Source organism: Brassica rapa, chromosome A03 (assembly GCF_000309985.2).
Source record: "Brassica rapa cultivar Chiifu-401-42 chromosome A03, CAAS_Brap_v3.01, whole genome shotgun sequence".
In the NCBI taxonomy this organism is placed as follows: Eukaryota; Viridiplantae; Streptophyta; class Magnoliopsida; order Brassicales; family Brassicaceae; genus Brassica; species Brassica rapa.
In genome coordinates, this window is record NC_024797.2 from 10702948 (window position 1) to 10717358 (window position 14411).

General features: G+C 31.1%; 2 protein-coding genes and 1 non-coding gene across 3 annotated transcripts; 2 read left to right on the plus strand and 1 right to left on the minus strand.

Moving 5' to 3' along the window:
* Nucleotides 1–772: 772 nt before the first annotated feature.
* Nucleotides 773–3316, minus strand: LOC103858015 (basic leucine zipper 34). Its single transcript, XM_009135287.3, has 4 exons — nucleotides 2460–3316; nucleotides 1634–1724; nucleotides 1416–1542; nucleotides 773–1166 (listed from the first exon to the last, which is right to left on the minus strand). Exons 1-4 carry the CDS (start codon nucleotides 3008–3010, stop codon nucleotides 1015–1017), a joined length of 921 nt encoding a protein of 306 aa, XP_009133535.2. The 5' UTR covers nucleotides 3011–3316; the 3' UTR covers nucleotides 773–1014.
* Nucleotides 3317–3683: 367 nt separating this feature from the next.
* LOC103858016 (LOB domain-containing protein 16) lies at nucleotides 3684–12581 on the plus strand. The gene is made up of 2 exons (XM_009135288.3): nucleotides 3684–9083; nucleotides 10188–12581. The coding sequence occupies exons 1-2, from the start codon at nucleotides 8781–8783 to the stop codon at nucleotides 10599–10601; spliced, it is 717 nt and encodes a 238-aa protein (XP_009133536.1). The 5' UTR covers nucleotides 3684–8780; the 3' UTR covers nucleotides 10602–12581.
* On the plus strand, nucleotides 6185–6255 carry TRNAG-GCC. Its single transcript has one exon. It is a non-coding gene; the product is annotated as a tRNA-Gly (tRNA).
* Nucleotides 12582–14411: the final 1830 nt, after the last annotated feature.

The window sequence follows — 14411 nt, forward strand, 5'->3', positions numbered from 1 at the left end:
TGAACACCTTGTCTAAACCAGACAAGTGTGCATCAACAGTTATGTATCTCCTCAAAGATTATTTTCATGGCACAAGGGAATGGAATCATGTCTTGTGTTTCAAGTTAAAGTTACCTAGTAGCTTTAGTAGTTTCTCAATAAAATAGTATTTTTGAAATCTATGTAGGGTTTGTAGGCGTTAGTCAGCGATAGTTGTAGTAGCGATCAAAGCATATCTTATGAACACTACTCCAATCCACAAAATTTCAATCTTTTCTCTGCAGAGTTGGTACGTGTTGACTAACACCAAAAACAAAAAAAAGTAACAATGGTTGTGCTCCTCGTTAAAATTAAATTCTCAAGCTTATGAGCGGGCCTTTGTTTGTTAACTAGTTGAGCATCTCATATCTTTCTTTTTTTGGTCAAAGCATCTCTTATCATTTAGAACCATTAAATTTCAAAAACGAAAACACAACTGTTAAAATGATATTATTTCATTGTCAGTTGTCTGGTCCTATATTGTTTAAAGAAACTTAATTAAAAGCCGAATCTAAGTGAAAGACATATCATGTAACGAGAACGTAGTAGTGGTCCAGTTCAAGAACACTTCACGTGAACTCACACCTTAGCCTTCAGATGTGTCCACACGCGTTCCTCCTTTTGTTTAATTGTTCAACATAGTTGTTTAACCTATCTAATCAAAACTGAGACAATGCTTAATTATGTTTTGCTAGAAGAAATGTAATGTAGAGTAAACGTCTAAAAAAAAAGAAATGTAATATAGAGTAGAAAATGATGAAAATAACTATCTAGAATGAATCTTAATTAGTACACAAATCATTAATCCCTTTCACTATTAAAAAAAAATCAACTAGTTCTTTTACAAACAACAACTGATTATTTCCCTTCCATTAACCCCTTACAATATGTGATAAGCATAATATCATCTACCAAACTTTTTGACCGAAAGTAATTTTACAGTCAAGAACTTTGCAAAGAAAAATGAGTATATATCTTGTTGATTATAACGAGTTATTAGATGTTGAGCATCTGCTCTTTTTCAATAGACAGCTTTATGTCGACTCCTGTCTCCGGTAAATGATTTGCATTCTCCATTTTCTTGAAACTTTGTTGTTGATACACTTGTCGAAGTCTCTCTATTTCCCTCTTCAATGATTCTTGATGTGCTGCAAATCATTATTATTTAAAAAAAAACGTTTTGTTAGCAATTCCCTCTAAAGAACGAAAATGATTGGGCGTGCATATATATTGTCAGTGCTATATAAATTAAAACCTCGACGAAAAAAGAAAAGGAAAACGCATATAAAGAATATTTATCAGACACACAAAGACATACATTGCATAGATGTAATTAAAGCTAACACATTGATCATACACATTAATCGATGTAAGAAATTAAAAAGAGGAACTTTTACTGTCTTTGAAGATCTTGTCTTGAGCTAAAGCAGCGATTCGTTGCTTGAGAGCGCTGTTGTCGACGTTGAGAAGCAGACGCTGGTGATCCAAGAACGCGACTCTTGGCGATAACACTGATACTTCCGACTTTAAAATCATTTTTTAACAAGAGATGCAAGGTTACAATCATAACAAATTGTTTAATTTTTTTTAAAAAGCTATGAGAGTGTAAATGTACCTGCAATGAAGTGATGCTACGTTCGAGCTCTGATATATATTGCAGTTTCCTCACCCTTGATCTCTGTGCTGATTGCCGATTTGCTAATATTCTGTAGAACCATTCCAAATGATTATTCAGTTGAAATAATTATTGTTGTGATCGCTGATGCTAAATTTTTACACTTTCACAAAGAAAAAGGTGACGACAATTTTCAGTAATGATTATTAACTTATTTAATTTTGTACATTGGAATATTAGGACATATACTCAAAAGTATAAATGTAAACTATATATCTATACTATTATTTGCGAATTAGTTTTTTGCATTCTAACTCTCATGTTAAAACTATACTATTATTTGCTAAGTGATTTTTCGTATTAAAGTTCTCATGTTAAAATTTAGACGATTAATGACCTTTAATGAATAATTAATTTCATTTATTTCATAAACAAGAATTTTACAAAATTTTGAAGGATTTTAATTATATAGTAGTACTTCTTTCACTTCCGAAAGTAAGATTTTCTAGAGTTTATTCTTGTTCCACAAAAATAATTTTTAAGGTACTTATGTATACTTTTGAGAAACATTGTTGAATTGATTAAATTTTATTAGTGAATAATTATTGTAAAATATATTGAAAAATAAATAATTAAATAGTAAACATTAAATATATTCTTAATAAATTTGAAAGTTCTAGAAAATCTTACTTTGGGAAGTATAATTTAAGAGGCTTAAGTTTAGTAACTTCAAATAATAATGAGCCGAATCTCAGTTAAAATTTGTACGTGCATGCATGATCTTCGGTTTTGCAGTATAATACCATGATTATGAATAAAATTTTACCTCTTAACCCTTTTGGGATCAATAATTCTGTTGCTGGAGCTATCGCCGGAGTTGTTACTCGACGCCGTACCGTCCTCAGGCTCCGTCTTGCATTGGCTCCGGACCTCGTCGTTACGGTTGTTATTAGTATCTTTCATATAATGATCGGACGGCGGTTCTTCATCGTCGTTAAAGCTCTTATGATCGGCCTGCGTAGATGTGTTCAAGGAACAGCCACTGGGCCCCACATTCTTGTTGTTATGGGAAGGATTATTACGTAAGTCATCGTCGTCCTCCGTGAACATGGACATGAACTGCTCATCGTCGAACTTATCGAAGTTGTGTTCTTCCATATTGCTTGTGACGATTGGAGCTTCGAGGAAAGCGATGGAATCGCTTATAGAACGACGGTGATTGCCGCGGCGACACGCTGAGAAGTCTAGGAACTCATCCACCCATGATGGGTTTTGTACGGCGGATGACGCGGCTACGGTGGAAAAATGAGAGAGTTTTTGGGAAAAGTCAGGCCAATGTGGTGTCATGTTGGGGATTTTAGGAGGGAGTTGTGCCATTGAAAAGAAGAAAAACAAATCTGAATTTACAAGATTTATGGAGAAAAAATAGAAGAGAAAACCTTAATTAATTACAAGAGAAACTAACGTTAAACCCAAAACATAATAACAAAAACCTAAAAGGAAAACAAAGGAAAGAAAAAACGAAATTTGAACCAAATGGAAAGTGGAATAAGATCAACGTCCTAAACCATATATAGGAAACATAAAAAGAAAAAAGGAAGGACGAGAGGAAGAAGGGAGAAAACGGAAATGAGTAACCAAAATGGCTATGTTTAACGAATGGTAGTTATATTAAGGAGATATATAGATAGGGTGAATGAATGAGATATATATAAATGTGAAAAGATGAGGAAAGAACATAATACTGTTTGTGATATATCAAAGTGTTTTTATTATCTTGTAGTAGGGTCACATGGGAGGAAGATTGAGATCAGACAGCTATTAAACAGCTGTCTCATCCTTTGGTTTTTCTTCCCCTTGATTAACCAGAAGAAAATAAATCTATGTAAGAGATTCGGAGGAGGAATCAAGCAAGCACATGTCCTTGTGACCTCTTTTTAGTTTGCTTGATATAGTTCTCTTTATAAAACTATATATAGTTTTGTAAACCATATCAGTCGATTAATAATTTTTGTAGGAGAGATTACAAGCCTGCCTACGTCGTTGAAGTAATGATTACATGAGTTAGTAGCATACAATATTATCTATATATCCTAGTTGAGTAAATAAAAATGACTTACACGTTATACATATATGGATCATATTTAGTCATATATATCATCAATCTAACTCCTTTCTTTCACCATTTTAATTAATTATCTTGGTACTATAAATATGTTCAAGAAACCAATGGTATAATGAACGGATAATCCATGCCGAGAGGAAGAAGAAAGTAGAGTAAAGAGCAGACATTGAACTGGGAAATAAAATGTTGATGTGCGAGTCCATGTGATCTTTTTTTGTGTACTATCCTTTTCTCTTTATCTGTTTTGTCACCAGACCACTCACACATGTAGGACAGTTGCCATTCATTCTTTCAATTGTGTAAGTGTCGGATTTTTGGTCTGTACATTCTGGCAGATAGTGTTCTAGATCGGAATAATTTATGGAACATATTCCAGTGAACTCTTTCTCTAAAATACTGTTTCGGACAATAATTAATTAAACGATTTCTTTTATATGTTAAAACGATGAAATAGTGAAAAACAAGATTTAGTTTAAAATGTTTATTGAAATTTACGTCTAAACAAATTAGGGTTAAACTCAGAATGTACAGAATAATATTACATGATATGATTTACAAGTTTATATACTGAACAGTAAATTCTAATATATATTTGGATGGCTCGGTATGTTTTTTTTTTAAATGCTGATTTATTAGGATATTACAATTACGAAAAAGATTATATAGACGATTCGACAACCGATAGTACAATTTGATTTATGAGGATCTCCGTCTAATTGAATCACCAGAGCCGTGCTATGAAGATCCACGTCTGGCCGAATTTACTTGGATCATGTTGAAGATCTCTTGTAAGTCTTTCCTCCGTAGTCTGCATAATTGTTTAATAAATCGTTTTCTCCGAGAATTGAAACCTGCTGGTGTAGAAACGTTAATAAAAACGTTAATAAGATATGTTTGTAATTTAATACTGTGAGATATGTTTGATACTTATTGCTTTTGTAACAAACTTGGAATGTAAACCTACTGAAGCGAAATTATGATGTAAGATATACAAATCATTAATCTTGTTCTCTCTTTGTAGGTAGATAATTTGGATGTCTCAGTCTTTATAAATTAAGATTGTTATCTATTTGTAGATATATATGATATAGATTTACAGATCATCTCAAAAAAGATTAATGTAAACCTATGAAGTGGAATGTAGCTAATTTTCAACAGTCACATCACTTCATTACTAGTTTACTACTCGTCTTCTTGAACAAAATATATCCACTTAAAACCATATAATGCAAATATATATACATTGGTGATGTGAGGCCGCTAAACAATGACCAAAGTTATGTCTTTGTTCATCTTTGAATCTTTAGTATTCTATCAATTTTATTAAAAAAAATAGATTGCTGCTGAATTTTGTATACTTCTGATTTTATAAGTAACAAAACGTAACCATCCACGTGAAAATTCGAAATTGTTTATATTGAAATTACAGCCCACAATTTGAGAAATTGAGAAGCAAATATATTAAACTCATACGAAATCTTCCATGTTCCGTACATTGTTTTATACGCTATCACAAATCAGAACATGTCGCTCCAATTCTAATTTTAAATTTATTTTCTTGTCGCTGTCCGAAGGCAATCCTTGAAGCACCACATGAAAACTATGATTGAAATTGCTTAAAGAGTTCAAGAAACTATATATAATCAGCGTTTCCTGAAGTTAGTTAGCTGATCTAGAGCCGAGAGCACGACGCCTAAGCATCCATAATTTCATAACCTTGGAGATTCTTGATCATGTCCTGAAGATTCACTATGGGTTTCGATTCCTTTGGATCGGTTTTTAACCGAGTTCCCTATCAATATTTTTACGGTTCTAGGTGTGTAGATGTCGTTAACGTTACGTAGTTTAGATTCATCGTTTTCTTTTTACAGAGCTTCTGATGTGTATCAACATTTCAGATACTAAAAGTCTACAACGCCTTCTACGGTTGGAAAAATATTCAAAAAACCAGCATAACACACCGATTCAACCATGATAATTTTAGATTATGATTACGTACATTAGACTAGTAGAGAATTTATACATATGACCTCTTACAAATATCTTGTTTGTCTCTTACTTGCCTGGTACGTAAGCTGACATAAAACTCCATGACAACTTCAGGTACATACAAGTCAGAGTTCCAAATGATGATTATCCTTGAGAACCTGTACAACTCCCAGACCATCGAAGGTCCCAACAGTACTACCATCTGATCAACTACTCTTTTTTTGCCAGAATTAGATGGGTCATTAAGAAGACTAGATTACCCAAACTAAAAGGAGTAAGAATAGTTGTTTGAGAGATGAATTTTGATCTGAAACTTGAGTTTGGATGAGAAAAACATGTTCAGTAGCACGAGTAAGTAAAAAGAAAATGAGAACATAATTATGGTGAGATAATAACATATTGAGACTATGGTAGTTAGTAGAAGTTCAACCATCGAAGCACCAGTGGTCTAGTGGTAGAATAGTACCCTGCCACGGTACAGACCCGGGTTCGATTACCGGCTGGTGCAAATTTTTTGTTTTAGACTACATTTTTATTGAGTCATTTTGTAAACAGCCCAGTTGGACTTTACCGGCCCATTTTGCTTCTCAATCTGTAATCATTCCTTCGATCAAAGTCCCAAACTATTTGTTTACCCTGAGAATTAATATCTTGTGAACAATAAAACATATAGGTTAAAATGCTTGATTTCGAATTTTCCTATAATTTCTTTGACAACATTCTTGTCTTGATAGCTAATAACCATAATACATAATTTCATTTTAATGTTCAGGTGTTTGTTTCTAATTTTCGGGTTGATTAGTTACAAAAATGGCAATAGTAAAATTACCAATTAGGATGGTTCTTTTTTTGTGCGTGTTATGGTACTAGCTTCCGGTATGGTTTCTTTTATGACAGTGGTTTTCTTCTGTTAATTCATGGATCGACTTGGTAATTCTACACGATGGACTTGCGTATAGGTGAAGTTTTTTCTCTTTCATGTTTGTTAGTTTGATTATGGTTTTAAAGCTTCCGGAGTTGTCCGGGGTGATACGGCTTAATTCCTAATTTCTTTTAGTTAACTTAGTTTTGTTGATCAATCCATCTTTGTTTAGCATGTAGTGATTGTGTGTAATGAACTACCATTTACTTTTGGTGATTGATATCAATTTAAAGATGCCAAAAGAAAATTACCAACTCTAATCACATCCACGTTACTTATAAGAACACGAGAGTTCAGTGAAAGTCACATGCACACACTATATATCCTGACTGCACCACACGATCTATCACTCGTGTGCAAAATCCATGATTACAGTATATTAATTATTTTGGCATATAGAAAAATTGATTACATTCTGATTATCTCCTCAGGTTGAATCCTAGTCTGTACCAGCTAAACACGCACTCCTTGTAAACCAATATCCCTAAGCCACCTAAGCCGATCCAGCGCAATCAATCAAGTTTAAAGAGTTTAAGTTTTTTGTTTTGTCATAAAGGGAGTTCAATAGCTTATAATTACGTAATTAACAATTATACTACGTACATACATTCATGGCCTCCAAATATATATGCATGGTATTTAGCAAAAAAAAAAAGATATATATATATATATATGCATGGGATTGGCATTTGCCGGTACAACTTTACCGGCATTTACCGGTTTGCCCGGTCCCCCACGTCACGACAAACAGCAGCTGTTCCAATGCCCGGCGTTCGGCGGAAGAACTTATAAATTACTCAAAATAATTGATTAAGTTAGTTTTGCTTTGATGAAACTCCAACAAACATACGTATCTGTGCATAAAATAATACGAGAAAAAGTGATATAAGACCTAAGACTAACTCATTACCAAGAATATGGATACGAATGAAAAGAATGATAAGTTGGACTAATTTAAAACTAATTAATTGATTTTTATAATTATTTTTAATAAAATAAAACTCTAATGTTGCAGTCTCCATTGTTGATTGTCTCCTTATAGTCTAGCATGTGGCCCTCCATTGTCTACCATTCACACAATTTGGCTCACGCGATAATTGGACATAAATTGCATTCTTTTTCTTTATCAAATAAAATAAAATATCACATAATGATAATTGTGTAAGAAATTTTCTTATGATAAACAAGGCAATTCGTCTAATACATTTGCATATATAACCACACGATTGTGGTTGGGTGGTCAAAACGTTTCATAGATTTCCAAAAAATCCGAATTTAAATTCGTACCATACCAGATTTTCATATGCATGATCATCGAAGCTTTCACATTCTCTCTGAAAAATGATTTACCATTTTTTTTGTACATTTACATATATGAGAAATTAAATAAAAATAATAAAATAGTTCTTAAGCATACAAAGGGTACATAATCAATGCAAACAACACGTAAAAACCTCAAATTATTGTCGATCGTGGTCTTCTTTACTATTGTGATGTTCAAGTCAAAAAAAAAGAAAGGCTACGGTGGCAGAAAATCGAAATTATGATTCAAATCATTACCAAAACGTAATTTGACACTGTAGCATATAGTTTCTTGTGAAATCAAATTTTAAGACTTTCTTAACTCCATTAATATTGTTAATTCATGATGTACTACACTTATAGTTTCATCACATATTACAATTTCTAAATGACATAAGTGTGGCTCAAACTCTAGTGATGGAGAACTATAGCATTTAATATAGAAAGCTAATACAATATGGTAGACCACAAAAACTAATTAATACATTATCATATTATGTGATTAATTGTTTATGATTGAGAGAACATATAAAATAAGTCGGCCCAAGAAAAAGCCTTTCTCACTCATCATCATAATTTCCCTTTATAAATCCACCCAAAGTCAAAGACACTAAACAATTCTCCATTTACTATTTCTTAGTTCGCTCGTGCACATCTCCAACGATCCCAATCCTAAAACCATCACTTATTCCAATCTTTTTCAACATCTCTTGAAAACACCAATCTTATAAAAGAAAAAAAAAACAAGAGAATCCTTCTTTTTTGGCACAAATAACATAAAGATCATCACCTTTTTGTTTGTTTCGTCGATGGCAACTTCCGGTAACATTACAACGGCAGGGACAGGTTCACCGTGCGGCGCATGCAAGTTCCTGAGAAGGAAATGTTTATCAGATTGTATATTCGCACCTTACTTCTCATCCGAGCAGGGAGCAGAAAGATTCGCAGCTATTCATAAGGTGTTTGGAGCCAGCAACGTCTCTAAGCTCTTGCTTAAGGTCCCAATCCATGATCGATGTGAAGCTGTTGTCACCATCGCCTACGAAGCTCAGGCTCGTCTTCATGACCCTGTGTATGGCTGTGTCTCTCATATTTTCTCCCTCCAACAACAGGTAGATTAACTGAGCGGTCACTAGTAATCCATCAAAATTTTTTTGGCACTGGATTTTATATGGTTGTTGATTAATAAGAGATTGTGTGCATGGAGTTAGATTTCCAATAAAATCTCGAGGAATTAGTAGTATCAACTAATTTTCCCATCAAAACGTTTGTTTTCACACTAGTTTCCTTAATGCTATATAAATTTCTTAAACATTTGAGACTATATTTCTTTAGTTTAGAGGAAACGTTACGGCAATTAGTAAGCTTTTTTCTAATAAATTCATGTCATGACTTTTTTCTTTCATGCATTCGGCATTTTCGATTCGCCAAAATCCAGAGTAAACAAAACTAACTATTTATGTTTCAAAAAGATAAATGTTTAAACGGTTCTTTGAAGTCTAACTTCGGCTCAGTTTTCCACTAAATTTATGTCATGACTTTTTTTCTTTCATGCATTTGGCATTTTCGATTCGCCAAAATCGAGAGTAAACAAAACTAACTATTTCTGTTTCAAAAAGATAAATGTTTAAACGTTTCTTTGAAGTCTAACTTCGGCTCAGTTTTCCAATAAATTCATGTCATGACTCTTTTCTTTCATGCATTTGGCATTTTCGATTCGCCAAAATCGAGAGTAAACAAAATTAACTATTTCATCTCGAAAAGATAAATATTTAAGCGTTTTTTTTTTGAATTGTAAACTCGGTTCAATTATTTTATTAAAAAAATTGAGCCGAGTCTAGTTGTTTTAAAGATTTTGATATTTAAAAGCTTATACAAATAAGCATATCTCAGTATATATAATTCATTTATTATTTTTGGATACTGAACCAATATATATATATATATATATATATATATATATATGTAAATTACAAATAAATATGTTTAGAAATACCATTTAAATTTGCACAAAGATGCAAGCCAATATTTTACCTTTCTTTTGTTGGCAAGAAACAATAACTTTAATGAAATGAAATAGATTATATAAAAAGATACATATCCATAAAGAATGAGATTTTACTCATTCTTCTATATATATGTGTGTGAATTTTCAACATTTAAGTAGAATGAATCAATCTTGTCTAACAATTAGCGTTTGATTGATTTTTACATAGGTGGCTTACTTGCAAGCACAAGTCATGCAAATGAAGGCACATATCGCCGGCCACCAGACGTCAGCCGCCGAAGGTACTCACCAATTCACGACGTGGCAACAAACTAGTGGCTCACCGATCGATAGTGCGTACTCAACACCATATAACCATCACCATCATACTTACTACGGTCATATAAACCCTAATAATCCGGTCTCGCCACAGAGCTCGTTAGAAGAATCTTTCAGCATCACGAGCAGTGACGTCACAACTACAGCTAACGTGCGTGAGACTCATCAAACCGGAGGTGGCGTATACGGTCAGGGTGAGTTAGGGTTTCAGGAAGGATATCCTAACAAAAAGAGATCAGTGAGTTATTGTGATAGCGATTTAGGTGAGCTTCAGGCTTTGGCTCTTAGAATGATGAAGAATTAAGATAATAAGTTTTTTCTTTTGTTATTGCTAAAAATTAAGAGGAGTTGGTACTTTGGGAAAAAAGAATAAAAAAAAAATAGCTGGTAACTTATGTAGACAAATGAGATGGTTTTTGACAAGAAACAAAAGATGATAACAAAACATTGGATGTTCACATGCTATCATCAATAAAAGTGTCATGCCTGTTTGTTCTGCAATTAAAGTTAAGCAGTAACTAGCTTATATTCAATGACAGGTTTCAGCGAATTATCGTAATTGACTTAACAACTCATTTCATCCAAATTTATGCAAGAAAAAACTCATTTCATCGATATAGTGTTACATATCTTACATTATCATTCATTAAGGTAAATAATAATACGAAATTCACGCACGATGATTGCATGTCATAAGTTCTCGTAAACTTGTTTTCGGATTTTAAAGGTCAGTAGTAGAAATGCTTCTATGTACGCAGAAAATAAACTAGAAAAGATATATATATATATATATATATATATATATATATATATATATATATATATATATATATATGGTGAACATATATATTTTCGTGTGAAGATAGAGCAGACTTTACACGTCTTTAACAAAGAAAGGTGTAAAATGTCAACATAAAAAACAAAGCAATCAATATTTAAGTTTACAAAAGGGTAAGTCCAGCGTGAACAATCGTAAACTATTTAAAACCTCAAGAAAGACATTTTCTTACATCTTTAATTATATTGATGGTCTGTGTATATGCTTGTCAACTAACGATTTATTTTTGGCTTCTCTAGGCTAAACAATATTACATGATAAACGTATAACAATATGAATAAAGTATAATTTCATAGAAAAACCAATATGAATTAAGTCTACTTTATTTTCGATATATAACTTTAATTTTATAAGGCATGAATAAATAAAGAAGGAATAAGACTGTTGATAAAACAAATCTCTTAAAAGATAAAACATTTGAAGAACATAGGAGGGATGGATTTTACCACAAAAAAAAACATAGGAGGGATGGATGTTATGATTGTCTGTCAGAGAAGCAAATCAGCGAAAATCATTTTTCTATATATTTATTAATATATAATGGACCACGCTTTCATATTACATTTAATAAACATGTTTACCTAACATTAACTAAGCATTGTCTAGTTAATTAGGCTAGCACCAATCCCCCATAAGTTGTAGCGGTCCTGTTAGACAAAGTGTCCCCTAAATTGTATGCCATCTTTTCAACCAAATTCAATTAATGATCTTTAATTAGTTTAGCTTTGCAAACTCTAAATAATCCCATCTAATTCTAACCCCATCCTCCACTAAGAAGCTTCGGTTGTTGTCCAGTCCACACTTAAAGTCACTATAACTGTTTGAAAAGGGGTTTTTTTTGTGTTCTCGAGGTAACCTAATCAAGCATTTTAAACAAAGTTACTAATAAGAGTTAAAAATAAGTTTAATTAAGCACCTGATCAAATACTTCACGTAGACATTTTTTTAAAGATGAAAACTTCCACAGGTTAATTAGTTTGACAGTTACTAACAAGTAACAACGGGTTACGCGTATTATGAGTATTTATTTTTGTGTAACATTTGGCATGCTAACCGTATACTTAGTAAAATGTGTCACTTCATTAGTTAATTACTTTTATCATATCAAAATATATATTGGTTGCTTCGACATGTATAGTGACGACTAGAAAATGTGGACAGCTTAACAGCTTATCTTTTTTTTTTTTGAGAAAACGGTGTAATATCCTCTGTTTTTCAATGTAAGTCATTTTAGAGAAATTTTTTTGTTTCAAACTATATGTCGTTTTTGGTTTTCTATGTAACATTTATTAATAATTAATATTGTCTGATCAATGATAATATATCTTTTATTTTTTTATTGGTTGAATTGTGGTTAAGTAAATAATTAATGATATTTTTGTTTCGAAAATATAAAAAATTAATGATTTTCTTAATTTATGTGTATAGCTGTAAAACGACTTATATTAAAAAAACGGAGTATTACATTGAAGATTAACAGCTTAAGAAAAAATAGATTACTTTTGCATAAGTTAAGAACAATTAATATACTAGATCGTTCCTCTGGTTATTAAAATGCATTCTCGTTCATCTCAAGATATTTTAAAAGTATGATATGGATTAGGTGGTAAACATGGAAATGGTTTATAATTAAACACATTTCCAAACTAAATTTCTGATCAAAATTCATTATGGTTGCGACTTGTGAACAATGATTCGGCGAATTTTAGTTAAGCCGTTTATGGATGTGTATGATTATTAGATGATATCCGAACTCTTCGAGCCCATTACCAAACACCAAAGTTATTAACCCTTCCTAATATTATATAGAACCGATGAAAAGAGCATGGTCAAAGCATAATTTCACCACTTAGACATTCATCAAGAAACGTATATATGATTATTAATCATATTGAAACGAAGCATATATAAAACTCTGAAATACATTAAAAACAAAACCTATAAATGAAAAGAACTGATGATCGAAGATTAACTGGATGTAGAAAAGTTATTCTGATTATCAGGGATCATCTATCTATATTAGTATTATTTATAGAAACAATTACATTCAGGGTCAATTCATCATGATAGTGCGTTTATTTTAGTACAGACGACGTGTAAGCTGACAGAGAATAAACACGAACTGTTGTCAGCTTGTCAAATAGATTGAAAGTTGAAGCGGCAGGACTTAACGCACGTGGGCCCGTGTCTTAAGTACAATCAAATTGTTTGACCGTTGAAATAACACACGTGCGGCTTGTTTAACTCATTTGCTCGCGGGACTGACCTCACAGTTTTTTCCCAGGCCGTGTGAATATCGAATAAATTTGTTATACATCTATTGATTATTTGCATTAATTTACTAAACATATAAAATTTCTAAGAGAATCTAAATAATTATAAGAACATTAATAATAAATCAATTTTAGCCGTAATTTTAAATTTTACTTTTAGTTATCATAAAATCTGTTAAAAAAAAATCGAACCAAATTGTACAAAAAATTTAAATATTTTTTAGTTAGTGTATTAATTAATTTCGTAACTAATATTATAATATTACTATAAATTAAATTTAAGTAATTTTTATACAAAACAAAAGAAAATTATATGCTATTTGTTTTTATAAATTTTATAATTATGGTCTATATCTTTTCTATTAAAAGAGAAATATAATTTTACCTACTATTTTCTCCGTTTTACTATAGAAGATGTTTTAAATGGCTGTTTTATTTCATACTAGATGATATTTTCACATATCTAATTAACTTTAACTTTATCAAAAATTGTGTAACTAATTGTATTTTCATGATTTTTATAATTAAATAAATTAATTTAAATTATATATCAATGATTTTTTATTTAGAAAAGATATTTTTTAATATGTGGGCAGATGAAATAGAGGGATTATAAAATAATCATACTAGGTCTATGTAATCAATTACATCTATTTGATTATTTACATTAGACATATAAATTTTTTAAGAAGTCTAAATAATTATAAAAACATTAATAATAAATCAGTTTTAACCGTGAATTTAAATTTCACTTTTAGTCATCATAAAATCTGTTGAAAAAGATCTAACCAAATTTTACTAAATTTTTTAAATATTTTAGTTAATGTATTAATTAATAATATAATATTAGTATAAATTAATTTTAAATAAATTTTTATATAAAAATAAAATAAAATTATATGTTATTTTTTAATAAATTTCATAATTATGGTCTATATTATATTAAAATAGAAATAACAACAATTAAATATAAAAATTATATTAAATTGGTAAGTTAACATAA

Excerpts from the sequence above, each read along its gene's own strand:
- LOC103858015 (XM_009135287.3), bottom strand. The coding sequence starts at position 3,010 with ATGGCACAACTCCCTCCTAAAATCCCCAACATGACACCACATTGGCCT. Across the intron at positions 1,725-2,459 it reads GATCCCAAAAGGGTTAAGAG|AATATTAGCAAATCGGCAAT; the intron begins GTAAAATTTTAT and ends ATGGTTCTACAG. Across the intron at positions 1,167-1,415 it reads AGACAAGATCTTCAAAGACA|CACATCAAGAATCATTGAAG; the intron begins GTAAAAGTTCCT and ends AATGATTTGCAG.
- LOC103858016 (XM_009135288.3), top strand. The coding sequence starts at position 8,781 with ATGGCAACTTCCGGTAACATTACAACGGCAGGGACAGGTTCACCGTGC. Across the intron at positions 9,084-10,187 it reads TTTTCTCCCTCCAACAACAG|GTGGCTTACTTGCAAGCACA; the intron begins GTAGATTAACTG and ends ATTTTTACATAG.